Genomic DNA, 24,596 nt, shown 5'->3' on the forward strand with positions numbered 1-24,596 from the left:
TGCTCTCTAGCCTCAATAAAAAGCTACAGTAACTAAGCCAGTGTCAGTTCAGTTCAGTCGCTCAGTCATGTCCGACTCTTTGCAACTCCATGGACTGCAGCACGCCAGGCCTCCCTGTCCACTGCCAACTCCCAGAGTTTACTCAAACTCATGTCCATTGAGTTGGTGATGCCACCCAACCATCTCATCCTCTGTTGTCCCCTTTTCCTCCTGCCTTCAATCTTTCCCAGCATCACGGTCTTTTCAAATGAGTCAGTTCTTCGCATCAGGTGGCTGAAGTATTGACATTTCAGCTTCACCATCAGTCCTTCCAATGAATGCTCACAACTGATTTCCTTTAGGATGGACTGGTTGGATCTCCTTGCAGTCCAAGGGGCTCTCAAGAGTCTTCTCCAACACCCCAGTTCAAAAGCATCCATTCTTTGGTGCTCATCTTTCTTTATAATCCAACTCTCACATCCATACATGACCACTGGAAAAACTATAGCTTTAACTAGATGGACCTTTGTGGTAAAGTAATGTCTCTGCTTTTTAATATGCTGTCTAGGTTGGTCATAACTTTCCTTCCAAGCAGCAAGCATCTTTTAATTTCTGGCTGCAGTCACCATCTGCAGTGATTTTGGAGCCCCCAAAAATAAAGTCTGTCACTGTTTCCACTGTTACCCCATCTATTTGCCATGAAGTGACGGGACCAGATGCCATGATCTTAGTTTTCTGAATGCTGAGTTTTAAGCCAACTTTTTCACTCTCCTCTTTCACTTTCATCAAGAGGCTCTTTAGTTCTTCTTCACTTTCTGCCCTAAGTGTGGTGTCATCTGCATATGTGCGGTTATTGATACTTCTCCCGGCAATCTTGATTCCAGCTTGTGCTTCATCCAGTCCAGTATTTCTCATGATGCACTCTGCATATAAGTTAAATGAGCAGGGTGACAATATATAGCCTTGACGTACTCCTTTCTCAATTTGGAACCAGTCTGTTGTTCCGTGTCCAGTTCTAACTGTTGCTTCTTGACCTGCATACAGATTTCTCAAGAGGCAGGTCAAGTAGTCTAATCAGTTGGTCTAAGGCAGTGTAGTATTAGCCTAAAGACAGGCACACAGATCGATGGAACAGAGTTGAGGGTACAGAAATAAATCCTTAACATTAAGGTCAGTTATTTTTTATAGAAGTACCCACAGTTATTTTTTATAGAGTTGCCCACAACTCAGTGGGCAAAGAATCTTTTCAATAGTGCTAGAACAACTGAAAAGTCATAAATGTGACTTGAATAAAAGATTAATTTCTTCCTTTCCAATTAGAAGTCTTTAAGTTTTTATTGTGTTGGCTCTAAACATTAACATAATGTTGAAAATAGTGGCAAGAACTGGCAATCTTACCTTGTTCCCAATCATTATACATATAAACTTAGATCTTCATCCCAAACCATCCACAAAAATTAACTCGAATCACAGACCTAAGTAAAAGAGCTGAAACTAAAGTCTTCATCAAAGAAGACATATCAATGACTAATAAGCATGTGAAAAGGTGCCCAACATCTTTAGTCATTAGGAAAATGCAAAATAAAATCACACAAGATATCACTGCAAACCCATATTGCAGACTGACTACAATAAAAAAAGAGAGATAATATCAAGTATTGATGAGCCTGTGGAGAAACTGGAACCCTCATACACTGCCAGTGGGAATGTAAAATGGCAGTTATTGTACTTCAGAAAACAGTTTGGTAATTTCTTAAAAAGTTAAACATAAATTTACCATAGGATCCAACAATTCCATTCACAGGTATCTAATACAAAAGAAATGTAAACCTATGTGTACCTATGTAAACCTATGTTTTCATGTAAACCTATGAAAATTTGTCATGAATATTTACAGCAGCATTATTCATCTGAGCCAAAAAAATGGAAATACTCCAATTGTCCATTACCTGGTAATGGATATCCATACCATGGAATACTATTCAGCAATAAAAATGGACCAAAATACAGATACATGTTAGAAAATGGAAAATCTCAAAAACATTATGTTAAATAAAAGAAACCAGATGCAAAACATTATGTATTATATGAATCCATTTATATGAAATGTCAGAAAAGACAAATTTGGAGAAGAAAGCAGATCAGTGGCAGCCTGGGGCTGGGGGTTAGAGCAAGGACCAGCTGCCAGTGGGGTCAAGGGGACTGTTTGGAATGATGGAAATGTTCTGTTAATAAAAGAAGACAATGATTATGGCTACATGAGTCTATACAGTTACTAAAAATTATTTATGGTATATAAATAACACCTCAACAAAGTTGAATTTAAAAAAGGAGCAACACAAAATTGACTCTACCTTTTGTAATCAAAATAGGGGATTGTGCTACAGTATGGGCTGCCAACTAGCTGAATACCTTGAACATGGGTGGGCAGAGTAGATGGAAGACTCACTATTAGATTTCATCTTATAGCAGGGGGTTATCAAATTGCTCAAGAGGCAGAGTACTTTCAAACCAGAGTAATCCTGACTTTTTCCTAGTTCACAGGAAAAAAGTGTGTTAAAATTGACATAGTCTTCTCACTAATAAGTTTGTCCTACCATAATTATTCTTCCAGCACAATAATTCTTTCAGTATAAGAATATAATTATTCTTCCAGTATAAAATAATCATTATAACATCACCTCTGCTGCTAAAATGTTTTATTTCCATTATTTTAAAGTTCAAAGTTTATTTTTACCTTACTTTGTTTGATAAAAGATTTAAGTTAGGTGATTTTTTTTAATTTCACATAAATTTAAGAATTTTCAATTTGTACTTTAAAGTAATAATGTAATGTTAACTGAACATGACAACTATAAGAAATACTAGACATTACATGTTATATGAAATATATTTTCAAATAACCAAACTTGGTATTGCTGCTTTCTTTTACCTCTAGTCTCAGATATAATGTTCATTATAGCCAGTGGATTCCAAACCATTCTTGGTCTTCAAACTGATCCAAGTTGCTAAGAGTTGGACAATACTGAGTTTCCCCACTTAAAAGGAAATAAAAATCAAAATGGACAAAAATCTTCTCAAATTGCCTTTCCATACTTTACGATACAGTTTTCTTAGGCTGTTAATAGCTACTACTACAATCCAGTGGGCACGTGATTTCGGTCATTTTGGGCTTACCAAATTTCACTTGAAGGAAAATGACTTCAATGTACCGTGCCACTTAAATAAATTTGAGGATCAGTGCAAGGTCATGCCATAAAGAGACTTCCAATAGAATCCTAAATTTTACTTTTTTATTCCAAGATCCAATAATCAGTCAAAAACAGCATCAACAGCCTTAACACTCTGGTTTCAAGTTAGAATCTAGTAGCCAAGTAAATATTCTAAAATTTTTCACCCCAGCAATTTCCCTATCTACATTCAATTTCTGTCAAACTACTGCATCATCTGGTTAATTCTGTCAGTTTCATCAGATTACAAACCAAACTGAGGAGAAAGATCGTTTTATTCATCTTTACATCTCTTCTGTATGAAACTGCCAACATCTTTTGGATCATAGAAAAAGCAAGAGAATTCCAGAAAAACATCTACTTCCTCTTCATTGACTATGCTAAAGTCTTTGACTGTGTGGATCACAACAAACTGTGGAAAATTCTTCAAGAGATGGGAATACCAGACCACCTTACCTGCCTCCTGAGAAACCTGCATACAGGTCAAGAAGCAACGGTTAGAACCGGACATGGAACAATAGACTGGTTCCAAATTGGGAAAGGAGTGTATCAAGGCTGCATATCATCACCCTGCTTACTCATCTATACACAGAGTACAGCACGCGAAACGCCAGGCTGGATAAAGCACAAGCTGGAATCAAGATTGCCAGGAGAAATATTAATAACTTCAGATATGCAGATGACACCACACTTACAGCAGAAAGTGAAGAACTAAAGAGCCTCTTGATGAAAGTGAAAGAGAGTAAAAAAGTTGGCTTAAAACTCAACATTCAGAAAACTAGGATCCTGGCATCTGGTCCCGTCACTTCATGGCAAATAGATGGGGAAACAACAGAAACAGTGAGAGACTTTATTTTGGGGGGCTCCAAAATTACTGCAGATGGTGACTGCAGCCATGAAATTAAAAAACACTTGCTCCTTGGAAGAAAAGCTATGACCAACCTAGACAGCGTATTAGAAAGCAGAGACATTACTTTGCCGACAAAGGCCCATCCTTCAAAGCTATGGTTTTTCCAGTAGCCATGTGTGGATGTGCGAGTCGGACCATAAAGAAAGCTGAGCGCCCAAGAATTGATCCTTTTGAACTATAGAAGAGAAGACTCAAGAGTCTGTGGTAAAATTTACAATTGATGATCTGGAAATAAAAGGGTAAATAAAAAGGAAGTATATTCAACTGGACAGAATGTTAGATAGTTGTTAAAAAATAAGTATGAGGATTATGGCAATATGGAAAATGTGTACATCTAGCCAAAATGAAAAGTCAAACATAACTACATACATACTATGACAACATCTATATAAAACATATAAATATGATATAAATTTGGAAAGGAAAAATATTGGAAGGTTGCCACTCAAAATATGTTAGATTATCATGATGGGATAATTGGCAAATTTATTTTCGTTTACTGCTGAAATGATAAATATGTATCATATATATTTTGTATTTGTTTTGACCCATGACAAAGCTGGCAACCCTTTTCTGTAGATATTTTTAACTACTAAGTAAAAGGCCATTAGAAAAAAAAGAACACACATATTTCCACAAAACTTATTACTATTAAGTGATTTAAAAGAACTTAGTAATAAGCAATTTTAAGGCACAAAATGAATCCCAAAAGACCTTTAACAGTGAGAAATAGTTTTTTCAACTATGAAAAATAAGCCATAGTTTTGAACTTCTGAGGTTTGGAACCACTAAAGAGGTGGAGTGATAAAGAGCAAGAGACACCTTAGAGAATATCACCTCATATACCATCCTCTAGTTACAGTTCTCTCTGGATTATGCTGGAGAGTTGTGGCAGGTTTGTTAAAACTTACAGAATCATCATTGTGAGGTTCAAATATTTTTAGTACAAATTACCAGCAAAGTCCCGAGTAATTTAGATACCACTCACCAGTAAGTAGGATAGACCAGTGAACACACGAGCAACTCTTCTCTGGGTCACTTATACAATATCACCTTCAAAGGTATCTCAATTTGTAGTTCTATTTAGTAACCCAATTGGAAGAAAGCAAGCCCAAGCAAAGATCTGAATAACCTACCAGACTGATTTCCACAAAAATCTCATCAGTAAAAGAAAAATTCTTGATCTGTAGTTTCCATTGGGAACTTGGCATCCAATAACATCTGCAAAATTAAAGAATCTCCAAAGATAGTATGCTGTGGTTTACAATGTTGAATCTAATGTCTGCCACCTAAGCATAGCTGGAGTATATTTCAAAGATAAGGAAGTAATATTAAAAAATAATGAAATTTTAATTTCTCCCTCTTCAGTTATAATGCAGAGTATTCAACATCAATTCTGTTCTTTCCCCATTTAGCAAACATCAATCCTCAACCTACAGATAACAGCTCTAGAATAATGTAATTTATCACCTCCTTTCAAATGGCAGAAGGCAAGATAGCTCTTTACGATGCTAAGAAAATCTAGGTACCTCTAGGCCTCTAGTTTCTAGTTCACAATCAGAGCAATCCTTCTTTTTACCTCTTTAAATACAGATGTAATGAGTGTTTTAAAAAAAAAAAATGTCAACCATCAAAAGCCAAAGAAAAGCTTACTGAATAAGAGACTTTCCTGTAAAATTTCACTAAGGTCAATTTATAGGTTACCACAGTCATTCAACTTGGTTTAAATGGACCAACTTCTTTTTACCAAAGAATTGGGATACACAAAATTCAGGTAAAATGAGAAAGGAAATAAGAGTATTTTAGATTTTATCTCTAGCTCCCATATTAAGAGGAGGATATTGTTAAGATTGGGGCCTCCCCGGTGGCTCAGCAGTGAAGAATCCATCTGCAATGGAGGAGTCGCAGGAGATGCAGGTTCGATCCTTGGGTAGGGAAGATCCCCTGGAAAAGGGAATGGCGACCCACTCCAGTATTCTTGCCTGGAGAATCCCATGGATGGAGGAGCCTGGAGGGCTACAGTCCATTGGGTTGCAGAGTCGGACATGACTGAAGCAACTTAGCATGCATACATGCAATGTTAAGATTAAACTGAATATATCAAGACTCAAGGACAACCTAATATGCCAAAGAAACTATCTGCATGTTACATGTTACCCCATATATTCATTTATTTTAACTGATAGTTTCTCTATAATCTACTAAATAATTATTCTCATAAATATTGCATTCTCTGGCATGTTGATTTGGGTTATTTTAGAGTAAAATTATTCCTGTGTAATGTAAAATTGCTAGCTATGCATTAGTCAGAATTACTAAGAATAAAGGAAGACAGACAAGTCCAGGACCAAAAAAATCAGCTAAGTCTTAAAACATCTTGTGATCTATGATACTTTAAGATGCCAGTTCCTCGAAGAACTATTCATAAACTAAACAATTTGTCCAAGAGTCTAAGAGGAAGGGACAGGACCTATTATCTTCTGAGTTCCTATTTTGATGCAAGCAACTGCTAGGGAATATGCATTGTATCAATTATCTTCATAACAACCCTGACAGGCAACTTGTTCCCTTACAGATAAGGAACCTGATATTCAGAAGAACTAAGTAATTTGCTTACAGTGAGACTAAGGTCAAAATTCAAACCAAGGACCCAAACTCTAATTTTTCCTTTCATATCTTACTACACTCATTCAAAATACTAGAGATTCTATTCTTTTAAAAGACCCAGTTATAAAGAAAGTGATAGCCACTTATATTCTTATGTTATAGACTTCCTATATTATATCAGGGAGTCAGGAAAGTGGGCCAACAAACTATGTGCCAGAGGCAAGGTGCCTAGCAAAAGTTCCAGCAGGTACCAGCTTCCTTTTTTCATCCTAGCTCTTGATTTCTCTTTTACTGCTGCACATTATTGGTTTAAAAAACCATGGTCAATAAGACTGAGTAAATCTCGTAGTTCAGTCGTAGCTACTCTAAGAATTTCTAGGTAGACTGTTTTTAGGGAAAATTCATGGCAACTGGATTTAGTCACATGGGCAGGGGATAAAGTAAACAAAAATAATTCTTTCCTTGGTCAAAAGGGTGTTACATGAATAACATATAATTCATGCTAGAATCATTCTATATTAGCAACTGAAAATTTTGAATTACTCAGTTTTAATCAAGTAATAAATTTAAATGACCACTTTCCAATTCTAGGTGTTGATTTTTCATGTTTCCTAATAATATATAGGTAATTGTAAAGAAGTTCCAAAACTAAACCTATGCACTTGACTTTTTTTGATTAATAAATTCAACAAACCGTTTTACAAATATATTAAGTAATGGCAATTTTTTTAGCTTATTACATCTGACTAAAAATAAACAGGCTTTAATAAGAACTAGAACTAACTTAAAATGGGTTTATCTTAAAGAAATAATTTTACCATATTTATTGCAATATTTTTATACTATTATGATCAATACTACCTACAAACAGGATGTAAGGTGTTAAATTTACATTTTAGGGCTTGTTCTGAATCTGAAACAGTTTACTGTCTTAGTTTGCTCCCTTGTATTCTCATATGATCAACCAGGAATAGGTATCTGGGCCTAGCTATTTTTCCTTCAAAAGTGTCATCAATAACTTTTCTGTAAAGCTGAAAGGAGAAAGCAGCAACCATTCTTCTCCTCCCTTGAACCACCTACTAGCCTAGTGCCTCTCTATAAGGATGAGAAAGGAATTATCCACCGCCTTCTTTCTGCTAGAGACCACAGTTCACTAAGCACAAAACTCGTGGTTCTAGAGCTCAAACCTCCTGCTTTTTCTCACTCTAGATGATGGATAACATAGAAGTTTTAGCATAGCCTTCTGCCCCATTTCCAGACCTGGGTTACTTCTTAAGAGAGAAACCTCTTTTTCCTTAAAAAAATGAGTAAGATTTTCTCTTCAAAAAGGAGATTCTGTGAACATCTAATAAATTATCACTAGTTAAACAACTAAAGGCAGCTAATACTCTTTAGTACTGTTGCCAATGTCAATGCAATGTTAAGACAGAAAAACTTGATCTCTTCATCCAAACTGCTAACATAATTAGATATGTTCTGGTTTAATTCTTCATTTTTATAATTTAACATGGAATTAGGCAGTCTTTATTTAGTCTGACAATTGCTGAAAACATACTAAGTACCAGAACCTACTAAATGCGAAGCCTTGGACATAAAAATAACGAAGTTCAGTTGCTACCAAATCCATGTGCTCCAAACTGAGATTGGTTGCGGGGTGGGGGTAGGGTGGAGGAAGCAGTTAACAAAGTGTGTTAAACGACACAACAGTGATTTGCACAGCTTACCCCCAGAGAACAGAACATATTTCTGAGAGGAGATGATGCTGGACGAGCATTTTTATAGAAAAGTTTTCTTTACTTATTTTATTTTTCTTATTCTTTTCCTTATTTTCTTTCTTTAATCTCTTTAATCACTTAGTTTACAGCCCATTTCATATTTTCCTCTATCTTTGGTTTTGAAGATGCGAAGTCTCCTGTTTCCTTTTATTTCTGGTGGGTAATGTCCATGTTTTGTCATTTCTGTTTGAGTGTACACCACTAGGTATTATTTTCATCATGACAATCTTATATGTTCTGGATTCTGGCAAGGTAACTCCAAACCAGTTTTGCATTTGTTAACACTGTAGTCCCAGAAGGCCAAATTATGATGTGGTTACAAAGGAATCTCAATTCCTTATTCTGGGTTTAAGGATCTCATACCACATAAGCAGGTTAAAATCAGACTTGAAATTCACAATAAGACACAGGTTTGGGGATGGTAGCAGACTATATTTCCAAATTTGGCTACAATAACAGCTCCCATTTCAAATGTTCTTTGTTCTTTGAGACCCTGACATTTCTCCCAGTGAAGCAGTAGAATCTATGTGCTATCTCTCTAAACTGGACAGGCCTTTGTGACTACCTTGACAGAATATGGTAGGAGTGACCCTATAACTCCAAAGGGTAGGTCATTAAAATGCCACATACATCCTGCTAGTTCCTTTAGGGTGCTTGTTCTTGAAACTGAGCCAAGTACTGTGGGAAGTGTAATCAGCCCATGGAGAGGCTCATGGGGAAGGAAACTGAGGCCCTAGTCAAGCTCCCAGGTGATTGAGCGGCAACATATCAGCCATGTGACTGAACCACCTGAAAAGTGACTCCCCCTGCCTTAGTTTAGCCACTCCAACGCCATATGGGGCAGAGATGTATCTCTGTTCAGCCCCACCAAATCTGTAGTTTTGTGAGTAAAATAGATGATGACTTGTTTTAAATCACAAACTTTATTAGAGTGGTTTCTTATGCAACAATAGATAAATAAAACAAAATCTCCTCTTTTCACTAGATTTTTTTTTTCCATCCTGAGTCTCAAGTGGATACTGTTGAGGAAATATCCCTCTGTAATAAAACTGTACTGCATGCTAACATATAATAGAAAGGTTTTACTGAACAAACAATACAACCTCTTTTAAGTGTATGTTATCAGCACCCTTGCTAATCACCCTTCTGAAAATTTTAACTTAGGACTACAAACTTCAGTTACCCCTTTCCTCATATATGTGGCAGAGTCTTCTATCTTCCACCTGAGTGTCACAGGTTCATTCCTCCCCAGCTGACCACAAGCCAATTCTTAGTGCATGGAGGCATGTCTTCAATTGTACAATTGTACTGATGTGTAACAAAAAAGCCCATTATTTTGATGCACAAAGGAAGCAGAGTATGGTGGTCCCCAGCCTTTGGCTAGAAACCTGTTTTCTTTCCTTCCTGCAACAGTCCTTATAATTGAAATATTCTCGTTTTAAACCTCTGAATCTGTGACCTTATTTTTTTAAGAATACAACATTGCTTGCAGTCTTCCTGAGCCAGCATAAAATTTCTCTAGATAGCCTTCTCCCTGTGTAGCCCTTCAAATTTTGGTTTTATGCAAGGGTATGCAACTCCCTATATCTTAAAAGCCCAAGGGTTCATTTTCTGTCCCTGAATGGACATTAAGACTCAAGCCCCAACTCAGGAGAGTCTATTTCTGGGTCCAATAACCCTCTCTCCCCACTGAAGGCCAACACAACACTAGTTTGTAATATGCTTACTGTTGTGACTTTGGGGTACGTCTTACTTTCTGGCATTCTGAGAGTTTGCTATTTTTCTTGTGAGCTAAGCTGTGTATTTAAACTACACCATTTGTTTTTTATATACTGTGGGATACTTGCAACAAGAGGAGTTCCATATTATTACATTCTACCATGTTTAAAAAGCAAGCTCTTTAGCCAAGTAGAGAGAGAAGGAAAAACATTTTACATAGAGAAAACAGCATCTGCAAAAACTCAGTTGAGTAACAACTTGGTAATATCCTGGAACTCTAAGAAATCTATTATTGTTGCAGTGCAGAGGCATACAAGGTAAGAAGTGGCAAGAAATGAGATGGAGAGGTAGGTAGGTTGCTAGAAAATAAGCACTTTGTAACACAAGCTAAGGAGCCTGAAGTTTTCCTGTAGGAAATGGGAACCAGCAAAGACTGTAAAGACATATATTTCAGTAGATCACTTCAACAGATTATACAGCATATAGATTTGGGTCGGGGGTGGGAGACCTGACAATAGAAAGATCAGATATCTTTGGTGGGGGGAAGAGGAGGAGTGGAGAATAAACAGAGGCCAAAGACGCAGCTCCAAACTATGGCAGTAATAGTAGTGACTGAGAAAAAGGTAGAGCTCAGAAATTTAAGGAGTTAAATGAACATGGATTAGAGAATCAGGAAGAAGAAAGAATTTAGGCTATGTTCCAGATCTGTAGTTTGAGCAACCAAGTGGATTGTAGGGTTGTAGGAGAAATGGGTTTGATATGAGGAATTCAATTTTAAATGCATAGTCAATATCCTGATAGAGATGATCAAAGAGCAGTTAGATACCGTTACCAAAGGGGAACTGTAGGAAATGGAGGGACCCTAATTTCACTGTGGATTCCATTTTTACTGTAGGAATTTGCATGTCCAACACTACCCAGCTGACATTAATAGTGTCATTTATGATAGCTAGCATAAGATTGTCCTAGCAACCCAAGAGAATGAAGGTAAGTCTCTGAATTCAGGCTACAGTTATGGTGACCATGTCTTAGGTCTTCTGAAATACTCAATTTCTGGTGAGTAAAACATCTTTACTGAAGCTATACCATTCCAACACATACACTGAGAAAGGCATTTAAGCTGCATTTTCCCTAAGTACCAAGTGCCTAAGAAGAAAAAAAGTGGTTCAGGTCAGAAACAAAACAGATCATTTGAACAGCCCTATGTACATGGCTACAGTCCATGGGGTCGCAAAGAGTCGGACACGACTGACCAACTTCCCTTTCTTTCTTTCTATGTACTTATCAGGTGATCACCAAGGGTGTCACTTTCTACTCTAGAGTCTCTCCTTTCCTTTCCCAACAAGATTAAGAAGGAAAAGAGAAATGTTTAAAGTCCCTAGGGAGGACAAATATAAATTACTAATCTCAAGTGCCTTAGAGCAAAACTCTTTTTGTTGAGTAATTTTTTCCTTTTAACTTTTAATTTTGCCATAATTTGAGGCTCATTGAAAAGTTGTAAGACTAGCAGAAAAAATCTCGACATACAATTCACCCATATTCTCCAAATGTTAACAATTTACCAATTTGCTCTATTATTTTCTCTATATAAAACACTCATTTTTTCCTGAACTGTTTGAGAGCTACTTGCTAGCCTGATGAGCTTTTACCCCAAATACTTCATTGTGTATTTCTTAAAAACAAGGTCATTCTCTTATATAATTCAGTACAAATATCAGGAAATTAACAGTGATACGATATGATTATCTAATCAACAGACTCCATTTGGCTTTGCCAATCATCCCAAAAACGCCTCTCACAGCAAAAGAAAATCCCAGATCACACTGCATTCGGCTGTCAGTCTCCTTAACATGGAACAGTTTTTTAGTCTTTGTTTTTTCTTTTGAAAACAAAATTTTAAAAGTTATTTTGTAGATAGTCCCCCATATTGAGCCTTTTTTAATTTCTCTCATGATTAGATTTCAGGTTATGCATTTTTGGCAGGAACACCATGGAAGTAACGTTGAGGTCAATTTGGCACAATATTGGCGAGGCTGGGTTTACAACTTAGTTAAGGTGGTATCTGCTGATTTCCTCCAGTTACTATTTCTCCCCAGGTGGAGACCGCCTGCCACGTGGCGTGGAGCCTACAGGATGGAGGTCGTCCCGCCGCCACCGGGTGCCTGCGGCGGGGAGGCGCACAGGATAGACCCACGCCGCCTCGCCCGCCCCCGGCTTGGCCGCAGACCAGAGGCGGCACCGCCAGTCGGCTCAGCCATAGGCGCACCCAAGAGCCCGCGCACAGGCCCAGGCGCGCGGCTCCGGCGGCAAGGGCCAAATCCGGGCACCAGCTGACGGTCCAAAGGCTGAGCCCTGCGCGTATCCAGAGGCCCAAAGTCCTTGGCGGCAGACACCAAAGGAGACCATGTCAGCAGTTACTATTTTTCCCTTAGTAATTAATAGGAATATTATGGGCGGATACTTTGAAACTATCAAAATATTCCATTACTGATAAACCACCTACCAATTTTAATGTCTATTGATGATTCTTGCCTAAAACAATTATTTTGATGGAGGCCAATTGCTGATTTTCTATTTCGATTATTCTTTCTACTTTCATAGTTGGCATTATATTGATACTTTAACAAAGAAATTTCTCTTTTCTTTTACCTACCTATTTTCATCAGTATGAACTCACGCGTTATTTGGTTCAATGAATTATAACTCATTATTTTCACTCCTTTGATGCTCAGTTTGGGTTTTTTGGTTTTTTTTTTGTTTGTTTGTTTTTTTAGTGGGTCTGAGTCCCTCTAAAAAAGAAATTCTTAGTGTTTTTCCATCCCATTATATGAGAAAGAAAGCATACAGGGGTCTGAGCTGCCTAACTGCCCTTTCCTAGGTGAGATAAAGCTCTAGGAGTTTCCTTGGACGGCTTGGCCCTCCTTACTGAAAAGAGGACTGGGAGCACTTCAAAATGCTTACTTTCCCTTTCCACCTGTCAGAAACATAAGGGATTTTTCTCAGATCTTCAACATGAAAAGTGGTCAGACATCTGGAGACAAAAGTCATAAAAGCGTGGGGATCTCCTTAGACTGGATTCCCAGGAGTTCTTAACTCTCAAGCTAGTCCACACTCAGTCTTCAAGCAACTAGTAAGTTATCATTTAAGTGATCCTACAAACTGCAGCAGCTGGTGCTCTGTATTCACCTCTCTAGTTTTCAGAGTGATGATTGTCCTATGACCTCAACTCTGAGAAATATATTAAAAGTTACTGATTTTCAGTTTCAGAGTTTTTTTTCTTGTTGAAGAAGGGGAGCAACAACTTCTAAGCTCTTCACGTGTCAGAGCAGAAACTGGAAGTCTCAAGAGATACAGATTTATTTTTCTACTATTTCTTTCCCCAAAAGTTATTAATAATCTAAATTGAGGCACAGAATGTATTAAAAGAGGGGAAAAAATTAAGGTTTATTTTAGGTAAAACAATACCCACTAGATTATATAAGACACCATCCCCTCTTTTCTCTTTATCAGGCAGGAGCCTTGTTTGCCATGAGTATATTGCATGCCTGGTGCATAAAACAGTATGTGGCACACAGTAAGCATTCAATAAATATTTGTTAAACTACTGAGCTAGGAGATAAGGTGCTTTTCTTGACTCTGATCTCCATTATCATAAGGCTAGAAAGGGGCCAAATCCAGCCCTTGTTTTCTTCTGGGTTTTGTGTTTCATCACCAATTGAAATACAAAACAATTTTAAATCAAAGAGTTTTAAAGTATATTTAAAATACTATTAAATACTCAGTAACAACAAAATTTCTTTATGGCAACAAAAAACTGACTCATCCTCTTGGTCATCTTGGACACGAGATTTTTTTTTTAACCTCATTTATGGATATGTTCCATTTTTTCTTATGATACTGCTTATGTTTACTTACCATATCCAAGAAACTGAAGTAGTAAACTCATTAGATATTTTTTAAACAAGCTAGGCAGTATGGTCAAAGGCAGAATTTAATATTTAGAACATTTGGCACATTCAAAGGCCACAATTAGATCTGCTATGACTGAGTTTCATGCAATGCAACTAAAATGCTTTCATTATGGGATAACTTTTGCAGCTGTACTTTTTGACTTCCATTTTAGGATGTCAATATACTTTAAAATATTTCATCTTACTTATACATATTTCATTAAAACTACAGTAATTAAAGTATACTATAATATACAAGCCAATATTGGCAATACAGAAGCCAATATGTTAAGATAAAAAGAGTCTGCTGCAAATTTTTTACAGCTACAGATAAAATTTTAAGAGGTTTAATACTAGATACACAGTTTATAAGAAAAAAGAAATATTCACAAAGGAAGATAGTAGGGAACTTACTGAAAGATGTTAATGTTGGAAAAAGTTCTCTTATAATTTGATAATATTAAAATTAAATGAGAAATATGAACTCCATCCTGAAAGTAATGGGAAGTCACTGAAGAATTTTAATCAGGAAAGTAATTAGATTAACTTTTATAAAGATTATTTTAATTCCCTTCATCACACTAATTGTTTTAAACTTATTTATTGTGCTTCCCCAACTAGAATGTAAATTCTATGAGAATATAGATTATATCTGACGTATTCATTGTTATACCCCCCAATACCTATATGTCACATGCAGCAGGTAAAAAACAAAAATGGCTGAATGAATTAACATAAACAACCAATTAAGAAGCTAATACTTTTGGGTGGGGCTGGGCAACAAAACAACAACAACAAATAATTAAGATCCTAAACCAATGAATTATTAGTAGGGGCACAGTCTCAAATCAGCCTGAAAAATATTAAAAAGTGAGATTTGAAAACTGGTAACCAAAAGTTGTGGGCACTGAGGAAAAGTAAAAAGTAAAATATCATGTGTGGAATTTCAAAACCTACTACAAAGCAAAAATAATAAAGACAGTGTATCAATGGCATAAAGATAAATAAACAGATAAATGGAATAGACTGGAAAATCCAGAAACAAACTCTTACATTTAAAAATCAGTTAGTTTTTGATAAGGGTGCCAAGTTCATTCAATGTGGAAAGAACGGTATAAATGGTATGGGACAATTGGGTAGCTACATACTAAAGAATGAAGCTGGACTCTTACCTCACACTATATACAAAAATTAATTTAACATGGATCATAGAAATAAACTATAAACTCTTAGAAGAAATTACCAGGAGTATATCTTCATAACCTTGAATTAGGCAATAGCTTCTCAGATATAACATGAGCAACAAAAGAAAAAAGAATAAATAAGTTGGATGTCACAAAAATTAAAAACTTTTGTGCTACAGAGGATACTATCAAGAAAGTGAAAAAACAACCCACATAATGGAAGAGAATATTTGCAAATTATATAGCTGATAAGAGTTGTACCAAGATTATATAAAGAACTCTTACAATTCAACAACAAAAAGGCAAATGACACAATTTTTAGATGTGGAAAGGACTGAAATAGATGTTTCTCTGAAGAAAATACTTAAGTAGTACATGAAAAGATGCTCAATGTCATTAGCCATTAAGGAAATGCAAACTAAAGCCACAGTGATATACCACTTCACATCCATTAGGGTGGCTAAAATCATAAAAGAGAGAACAAGTGTTGATGATGGTTATGGAGAAACTAGAACCCTCACTCACTGATGATAGAATTGAAAAGCTATATAGTCACTTTGGAAAACAGTTTTAAAAGGTTAAACAAAGTCAGCATATGATCCAATAATTTCACTCATAGGTATATCCAAGAGAAATTAGAACACACAGCTTATATAAAAACTAACATACACATGTACACAGAAGTATCATTTGTAATAGCAAAAAAGTAGTTAACAACTCAAATATCTAGCAATTGATTGATGGATAAATAAAATGTGGCAAATCCATATAACAGAGTATTATGCAGTCATAAAAAGAAATGAAGTATTAATATATGCTACAAAATAGATGTACCTTGAATATACTATGCAAAGTCAAAGAAGCCAGACACAAAAACACAAATATTCTATAATTCCATTTCCATGAAATATCTAGAATAGGCAAATCCATAAACAAAGAAGCCAGATTAATGGTTACCTCAGGTTGATGGTGGAGGACTAGGAAAAGTGACCACTAATGAGTTCAGTTCTTTTGGAATGATGAAAATGTTATAAAATTATTAGAAAGTGGTGATGGCTGCACAACTCTGTGAGTATACAAAAACTCAAAGAACTAGTCTCTTTAAAAGATGAATTTTATCATATGTAAATTATATCTCAATAAAGCTATATTATGATAGCACACACACGCACTTCTGGACTTTTGAATAGATCACTCGCCTCCCTGGTGCTTTCCAGCTGACTGCTGCAGAATGCTCAAACAAATTTCAAAAATAAAACATACCAAAACTCTTCCAGATTTATAACTACAGGCCTGAAAGTTAATTTAAGGAACTGTTAGAGTGTGAAGTCCTTGACAGCCATAAAACTATCAATAGCATAGTTCTATTTCCCTTCATTCCTGACGCTGTTGTTTATTTCCTATCACATTATCTTATATATAGTGAGCGTTCAATAAAAGTTTGCTCAAATGAATCTTCAAAAAAAAAGTCTGGGAATGTGAATGCTTAGAAGAAAGTATTGCTATAGCGAGGCTTTCCAGAGGAGTACTGATTTCTGAATTCCATCTCTTTCTATTTTTAGCCTTCAACCATTTTGAGGACAGGAAAGATTTGAGATGTGAGAGTTGAACCATAAAGGAAGTTGAGAGCCGAAGAACTGATGCTTTTGAACTGAGGTGTTGGAGAAGACTCTTTGAGAGTTCCCTGGACTACAAGGAGATCAAACCAGTCAATCCTAAAGGAAATCAATCCTGAATATTCATTGGAAGGACTGATGCTGAAGCTGAAGCTCCAATACTTTGGCCACCTAATACAAAGAGCTGACTCATTAGAAAAGACCCTGATGCTGGGAAAGATTGAAGGTGGGAAGAGAAGGGGATGACACAGAATGAAATGGTTGGATGGCATCAACTCAATGGACATGAGTTTGAGCAAGCTCCAGGAGTTGGTGATGGATAGGGAAGCCTGGCGTGCTGCAGTCCATGGGGTCACAAAGAATTGGAAACAACTGAGCGACTGAATTGATAACTGAAGATTTGAGAAATCTTCAGAACATGATCCTAATATAAGGGGTGCCAGTATTACCTTCTTGAATTTTTAATTAAAAACATCTTTCATGCAAAACATCTCTACAGCAGAGTTGACATAAAACACAACAAACACCCTCGTACCCTCTTAGATTAGGGAATGGAGTGGTCTGTTTAATATCCACTCACTAGACATAGACTAGTACTTGTCAAATGAATTGGAACAAAATGTACAACAAATTGAGTTGATGTGATCTTATCTTTCTTGAATAAATCAGACAACATTTAGGTATCTTGCACTGCCTTAGGGTCATGGCTGTAACCAACTATCATTATTCTTTATGTTAGGCTATTGTTGCATGTGTACTCAGTGAGGAAGTTTTAGCTAATGCCAGACAGACTAATTTTTACTATAGGACAGTGAAACCAAGAAAATTAAAAGCTCAAGTCTGCAAGCTGAAACATCTTTTAAAAAATAAATAATCTGTAATTTACCATTAAATTAAGAAGCAAAACAAAAGAAAAGCTGAATGAAAACTTAACTAGGAGGAATGCTGGCATTTGGGAATCCTTTCAAAGAGAAGGGATCAAAGGAGTAAGCTTCACACAGTCTTTCAAATATGAAATGTCTGGTGGACTATAAAGAGAGGAGGAACAGAAGGATCTCTGCAAATACTGGTTTGATGAAGACACAAAAAGAGAAAAGCTGGTTTATTTATTTGTGCCTTTTTATTTCTTTCTCTGTGTCCATTCCAAGAAACAGACAACCACACCAGGCCAAGCAAACACGGATGCAGAGTTATAATGCTCTTTTACATGTTAAGTTCACAGCAGCAATTTTATATGGCCTGGAAATTTCATCAAATCTATAAGTTTCCAGGTGTTGCCAATTCCACCTATAAAAATCACTACTGTACAGATCAGCAAAAATACACTGCTTAAAATATCTAACGGGGTGGCTTACTGGAACAACAAGCTATCCCATGAAAGGCATAGTAAAAAGTCTACAGAAAAGCATATGTAATATTTAAATATCTTATTGATTGTTAAGTAAACAGAACATCTACCTTGGAACTTCACGTTAAATGAAGGTAAAGTTAACCTCCCTTTCCCCACTCTCTTCATTCTCTAGCCTGTCCTCTAAAACAGCATCTTTGAAAAGGCAGCTGCAAATTTTTCTTTTCGAAAACCAACTCTAACACACATTTTAAAAACTAAGAAATAGTTATATGTATTCACAGGGGGAAAAATCTGGCACTGAACTTTGCTTCTGAATTCCCATATACAGGAATCAAAACAATTTACAAAAGATATCTGTAAATTAGACAAGTAACCTAATGCATATTAGATACATGCAGAAAGATTATAATTTAAACAATTATAATTGGGGACATAGATTTAAAAAAAACAAAAACTAAAAAGTCGATCCTATATTAAAATGTCATTTGAACACAGCAAACATTGTTCTGTGTTTTATGAAGGCTCACGGCAGGGCTAGGTTTACATTTAAATCATTGACATTATTTGGTAATTATTCATTTTGGGGTAAAATCTAATACAGCCACTCATGTCATAAGACCACATACTATAGAGTTGGAAGGTATCCAAGAGCTCACTAGTCTAAATTTTCTCATTTTACAAAAGAACAAGGCCCAACTAGTTAACTGATTTGTCCAAAATGCCTGGTGCTCTCAAGATTCAGACAGAGCAAAATGCTGGGTTTATTGTCTTTAACATTGAAACTAACTGAATCACATTTAATCAAGAAGAAACATCTTTCAAAAGCTTAATTTTTTACTTTCACCATAAAGTGATTTTCTGAGTTTGAAAGAACATTAAGTAGCAATCACTCTCGGTAATAAAGGAAATCTTCAAATATTTCCTCAAGATCTAAAGCAATGGAAAATTTTAAAATAATCCAGGATAAAAACAAGGTCCTACTGTTTAGCACAAGGAACTATATTCAATATCCTGTAATGGAAAAGAATATAAAAAAGAATGCATATATATGTAAATATATATATATAACTTAATCACTTTGATATACAGCAGAAATTAACACTGTAAATCAACTATACTTTGATAAAAATAAATAAATGAATAAAAATTCACCAGGGAAGTCCAAACTTAGGGTTCTGTCTTTTATCTTTTTCTCACAGTAGTAGATGCAGAGGAATCTTATATCTGAGTTTGATCTAAGGAAAGGAAAATCATTAATGGAGCAATTTAATCCACAAACTGCCATCTCCTCAAATAATTCTGGTGGGTTTGTCAGTTTTCTGCTAACCATTGCAATATGCTTTGGTATCCTGACCATTGTGAAAGAGACATTCCCAAAAAGGGTCTGACTTGACCTACTTAGACCTTGACATCTGGAAACTGCATTGTTCCCCATCTTCTCTCCACCACCTGTGAAAAAGATCAGAAAGGTTAGTTGGCGGGTCCCAAGAGGATTTACCCCATGCCCAAGGTCAGGGGCGATGGCGGAGAGAAGCTACCCCATGTCCAAGGAGCAGCGGCTGCACTTTGCTGGAGCAGCCGTGAAGAGATACCCCACGTCCAAGGTAAGAGAAACCCAAGTAAGATGGTAGGTGTTGCTAGAGGGCATCAGAGGGCAGACACTAAAACCACAATCACAGAAAACTAGCCAGTCTGATCACAGGACCACAGTCTTGTCTAACTCATGAAACTAAGCCATGCTGTGTGGGGCCACCCAAGACCCTCCGGTCATGGTGGAGAGGTCTGACAGAATGTGATCCACTGGAGAAGGGAATGGCAAACCACTTTAGTATTCTTGCCTTGAGAACCCCATGAACAGCATGAAAAGGCAAAATGATAGGATACTGAAAGAGGAAATCCCCAGGTCAGTAGGTGCCCAATATGCTAATGGAGATAAGTGGACAAGTAACTCCAGGAAGAATGAAGGGATGGAGCCAAAGCAAAAACAATGCCCATTTGTGGATGTGACTGGTGATAGAAGCAAGGTCTGATGCTGTAAAGAGCAATATTGCATAGGAACCTGGAACGTTAGGTCCACAAATCAAGGCAAACTGGATGTGGTCAAACAGGAGATGGCAAGAGTAAATGTCGACATTCTAGGAATCAGCGAACTAAAATGGACTGGAATGGGTAAATTTAACTAAGATGACCATTATATCTACTACTGTGGGCAGGAATCCCTTAGAAGAAATGGAGTAGCCATCATGGTCAACAAAAGAGTCCGAAATGCAGTACTTGGATGCAATCTCAAAAATGACAGAATGATCTCTGTTCGTTTGCAAGGCAAACCATTTAGTATCACGATAATCCAAGCCTATGCCCCAACCAGTAATGCTGAAGAAGCTGAAGTTGAACGGTTCTATGAAGACCTACAAGACCTTTTAGAACTAACACACAAAAAGATGTCCTTTTCATTATAGAGGACAGGAATGCAAAAGTAGGAAGTCAAGAAACACCTGGAGTAACAGGCAAATTTGGCCTTGGAGTACGGAATGAAGCAGGGCAAAAGCTAATAGAGTTTTGCCAAAAGAACGCACTGGTCATAGCAAACACCCTCTTCCAACAACACAAGAGAAGACTCTACACATGGACATCACCAGATGGTCAACACCAAAATCAGATTGATTACATTCTTTGCAGCCAAAGATGGAGAAGCTCTATACAGTCAGCAAAAACAAGACCAGGAGCTGACTGTGGCTCAGATCATGAACTCCTTATAGCCAAATTCAGACTTAAGTTGAAGAAAGTAGGGAAAACCACTAGACCATTCAGGTATGACCTAAATCAAATCCTTTATGACTATACAGTGGAAGTGAGAAATAGATTTAAGGGACTAGATCTGATAGACAGAGTGCCTGATGAACTATGGATGGAGGTTCGTGACATTGTACAGGAGACAGAGATCAAGACCATCCCCATGGAAAAGAAATGCAAAAAGGCAAAATGGTTGTCTGAGGAGGCCTTACAAATAGCTGTGAAAAGAAGAGAAGCGAAAAGCAGAGGAGAAAAGGAAAGATATTCCCATTTGAATGCAGAGTTTCAAAGAATAGCAAGGAGAGATAAGAAAGCCTTCCTCAGTGATCAATGCAAAGAAATAGAGGAAAACAACAGAATGGGAAAGACTAGAGATCTCTTCAAGAAAATTAGAGATACCAAGGGAACATTTCATCCAAGGATGGGTTCGATAAAGGACAGAAATGGTATGGACCTAACAGAAGCGGAAGATATTAAGAAGAGGTGGCAAGAATACATAGAAGGACTGTACAAAAAAGATCTTCAAGACCCAGATAATCACAATGGTGTGATCAATCATCTAGAGTCAGACATCCTGGAATGTGAAGTCAAGTGGGCCTTAGAAAGCATCACTACGAACAAAGCTAGTGGAGGTGATGGAATTCCAGTTGAGCTATTTCAAATCCTGAAGGATGATGCTGTGAAAGTGCTGCACTCAATATGCCAGCAAATTTGGAAAACTCAGCAGTGGCCACAGGACTGGAAAAGGTCAGTTTTCATTCCAATTCCAAAGAAAGGCAATGCCAAAGAATGCTCAAACTACCACACAATCGCACTCATCTCACATGCTAGTAAAGTAATGCTCAAAATTCTCCATGCAGGCTTCAGCAATACGTGAACTGCGAACTTCCAGATGTTCAAGCTGGCTTTAGAAAAGGCAGAAGAACCAGAGATCAAATTGCCAACATCCACTGGATCATTGAAAAAGCAAGAGAGTTCCAGAAAGACATCTATTTCTGCTTTATTGACTATGCCAAAGCCTTTGACTGTGTGAATCACAATGAACTGTGGAAAATTCTGAAAGAGATGGGAATACCAGACCACCTGACCCACCTCTTGAGAAACCTATATGCAGGTCAGGAAGCAACAGTTAGAACTGGACATGGAACAACAAACTGGTTCCAAATAGGAAAAGGAGTACGTCAAGGCTGTATATTGTCACCCTGCTTATTTAACTTATATGCAGAGTACATCATGAGAAACACTGAGCTGGAGGAAGCACAAGCTGGAATCAAGACTGCCAGGAGAAATATCAATGACCTCAGATAAGCATGTGACACCACCCTTATGGCAGAAAGTGAAGAGGAACTAAAAAACCTCTTGATGAAAGTGAAAGAGGAGAGTGAAAAAGTTGGCTTAAAGCTCAACATTCAGAAAACTAAGATCATGGCATCTGGTCCCCTCACTTCATGGGAAACAGATGGGGAAACAGTGGAAGCAGTGACTGACTTTATTTGTCTGGGCTCCAAAATCATTGCAGATGGTGACTGCAACCGTGAAATTAAAAGACACTTACTCCTTGGAAGGAAAGTTACGACCAACCTAGATAGCATATTAAAAAGCAGAGACATTACTTTGCCAACAAAGGTCCGTCTAGTTAAAGGCTATGGTTTTTCCAGTGGTCATGTATGGATGTGAGAGTTGGACTGTGAAGAAAGCTGAGTGCCGAAAAATGGATGCTTTTGAACTGTGGTGTTGGAGAAGACTCTTGAGAGTCCCTTGGACTGCAAGGAGATCCAACCAGTCCATCCTGAGGGAGATCAGTCCTGGGTGTTCATTGGAAGGACTGATGTTGAAGCTGAAACTCCAATACTTTGGCCACCTCATGCGAAGAGTTGACTCATTGGAAAAGACCCTGATGCTAGGAGGGATTGGGGGCAGGAGGAGAAGGGGACGACAGAGGATGAGATGGCGGGATGGCACTACCGACTCGATGGACATGAGTTTGAGTAAACTCCGGGAGTTGGTGATGGACAGGGAGGCCTGGCGTGCTGCAATTCATGGGGTCGCAAAGAGTCGGACACAACTGAGCGACTGAACTGAACTGAACTGAAAGATGAGATGACAGGCCTGTAGATGCACCTGTGGCCTCGGACCAGTGAGCAGCATTCTCACTTGCATGACAAAGTGAAGCAGCAGCCTGGATTTCTAGAAATATAAGCAATTTTCATTTAAATGAATTGTCTCTAGAGACCCTGGGTAGATACTACAAAATGAGATGCTCATAAATTTTCTTAGCAAATCCTTAACCCTCATTTTCACTGATACCATTATTTTTGTATGAATAAGAAAGAGTAAGTAAAGAGATCTGAGGGTAGAAATTTTTTAAAGAAAGAAAAGTGTTATTTGCTCTGTTTGGCTTCAAGATAAAGCTAATATGCAGCATGCCAAAGGTTAACCAAAATATCTAATCTGGAATCCAAAGAATAAATACGAAAATTAAAATAACACTGAGACATAAAGATCTGAAGGATAATGAGTACCCACAGTTACTATGCAGGTGTTCCACAGACAAAGACAAAGATATCTTTCTGTTCCTGCTATTTAAACCTAGAGGCTTCAACCTTTAAGTCTGATACAGAACTACATTATAAGCTGTAATGATTTCATTTTCTCTATCCTGTGAGATATTAGAAAGGTCCAAATTATGGTCAGAATGCAAAACTAAAAGTAAAAAAAATGCACAGAATTGCTTGTGGGTGTCATTAAAGAAAGTGAATATACAATTAGAAGAGTGATATCACAATGAGGAACCTCACAAGGAGACTGCCATCATTATACGATGTCAACTGTTTAACCAATTGAATTACTTAATTCTGATTTCCTTTACCTATTTATTCCTTAATCCACCATTACTGAAATTAGAAGACTTAAAATCATGCTCCTAATGAGGAAAATTGTATCTCTCAACAACAACAACAAAATATACTAGACTCAACAGAGACACCAAAATTCCTCACAAAGAGAGTCACAAAACAAGAAGACAGAATATGTCATTGTGCTTACTTAACACTGCATAGTTTATCATACAAAACAGGACGCTACTGAAAGTGAAAGGGGACACTATTAAAAATCACACTAGGAAAGGATGCAGAGCAACAGCAACTCTCATTTACCGCTGATAGAAACGCAAATGTTAAGAGCCACTTCAGATAGCTTGGCAGTTTCTTATCAAGTTAGACACATATCCACCATATAACCAACTCAGCAGTCACGTTTCTAGTTATTTTCCCAAGTGAAATGAAAACATGTTCATGCAAAAATCTGTATGTAAGTTTTTACAACAGCTTTATTCATAATCACTAAAAACTGGAAGCAACCAAGATACTGTTTAACAGGGTAATGGACAACAAACTGTGAGACATCCATACAATGTAATACTATTCATTGATAAAAAGGAACAAGCTAGTGATTCAGACAAGATAGATATAACTTAAATGTGT

General features: G+C 37.1%; 1 protein-coding gene across 5 annotated transcripts in view; it reads right to left on the reverse strand.

The window, feature by feature from the left end:
• The window catches only part of PDSS2 (decaprenyl diphosphate synthase subunit 2), a 273,431-nt gene that overhangs the window by 195,856 nt on the left and 52,979 nt on the right, over positions 1 to 24,596 (reverse strand). For 4 of the 5 annotated variants that reach the window (XM_043439220.1, XM_043439217.1, XM_043439216.1 and 1 more), the window contains exon 2: positions 19,720 to 19,770. The exons of the other annotated variant lie outside the window; for it this stretch is intronic. In XM_043439220.1, coding sequence (XP_043295155.1) covers positions 19,720 to 19,770 — 51 coding nt within the window. The remainder of the gene's footprint in view (positions 1 to 19,719; positions 19,771 to 24,596) is intronic. 5 annotated transcript variants of the gene reach the window in all.

This window comes from Cervus canadensis, chromosome 20, assembly GCF_019320065.1.
Source record: "Cervus canadensis isolate Bull #8, Minnesota chromosome 20, ASM1932006v1, whole genome shotgun sequence".
NCBI lineage: Eukaryota > Metazoa > Chordata > Mammalia > Artiodactyla > Cervidae > Cervus > Cervus canadensis.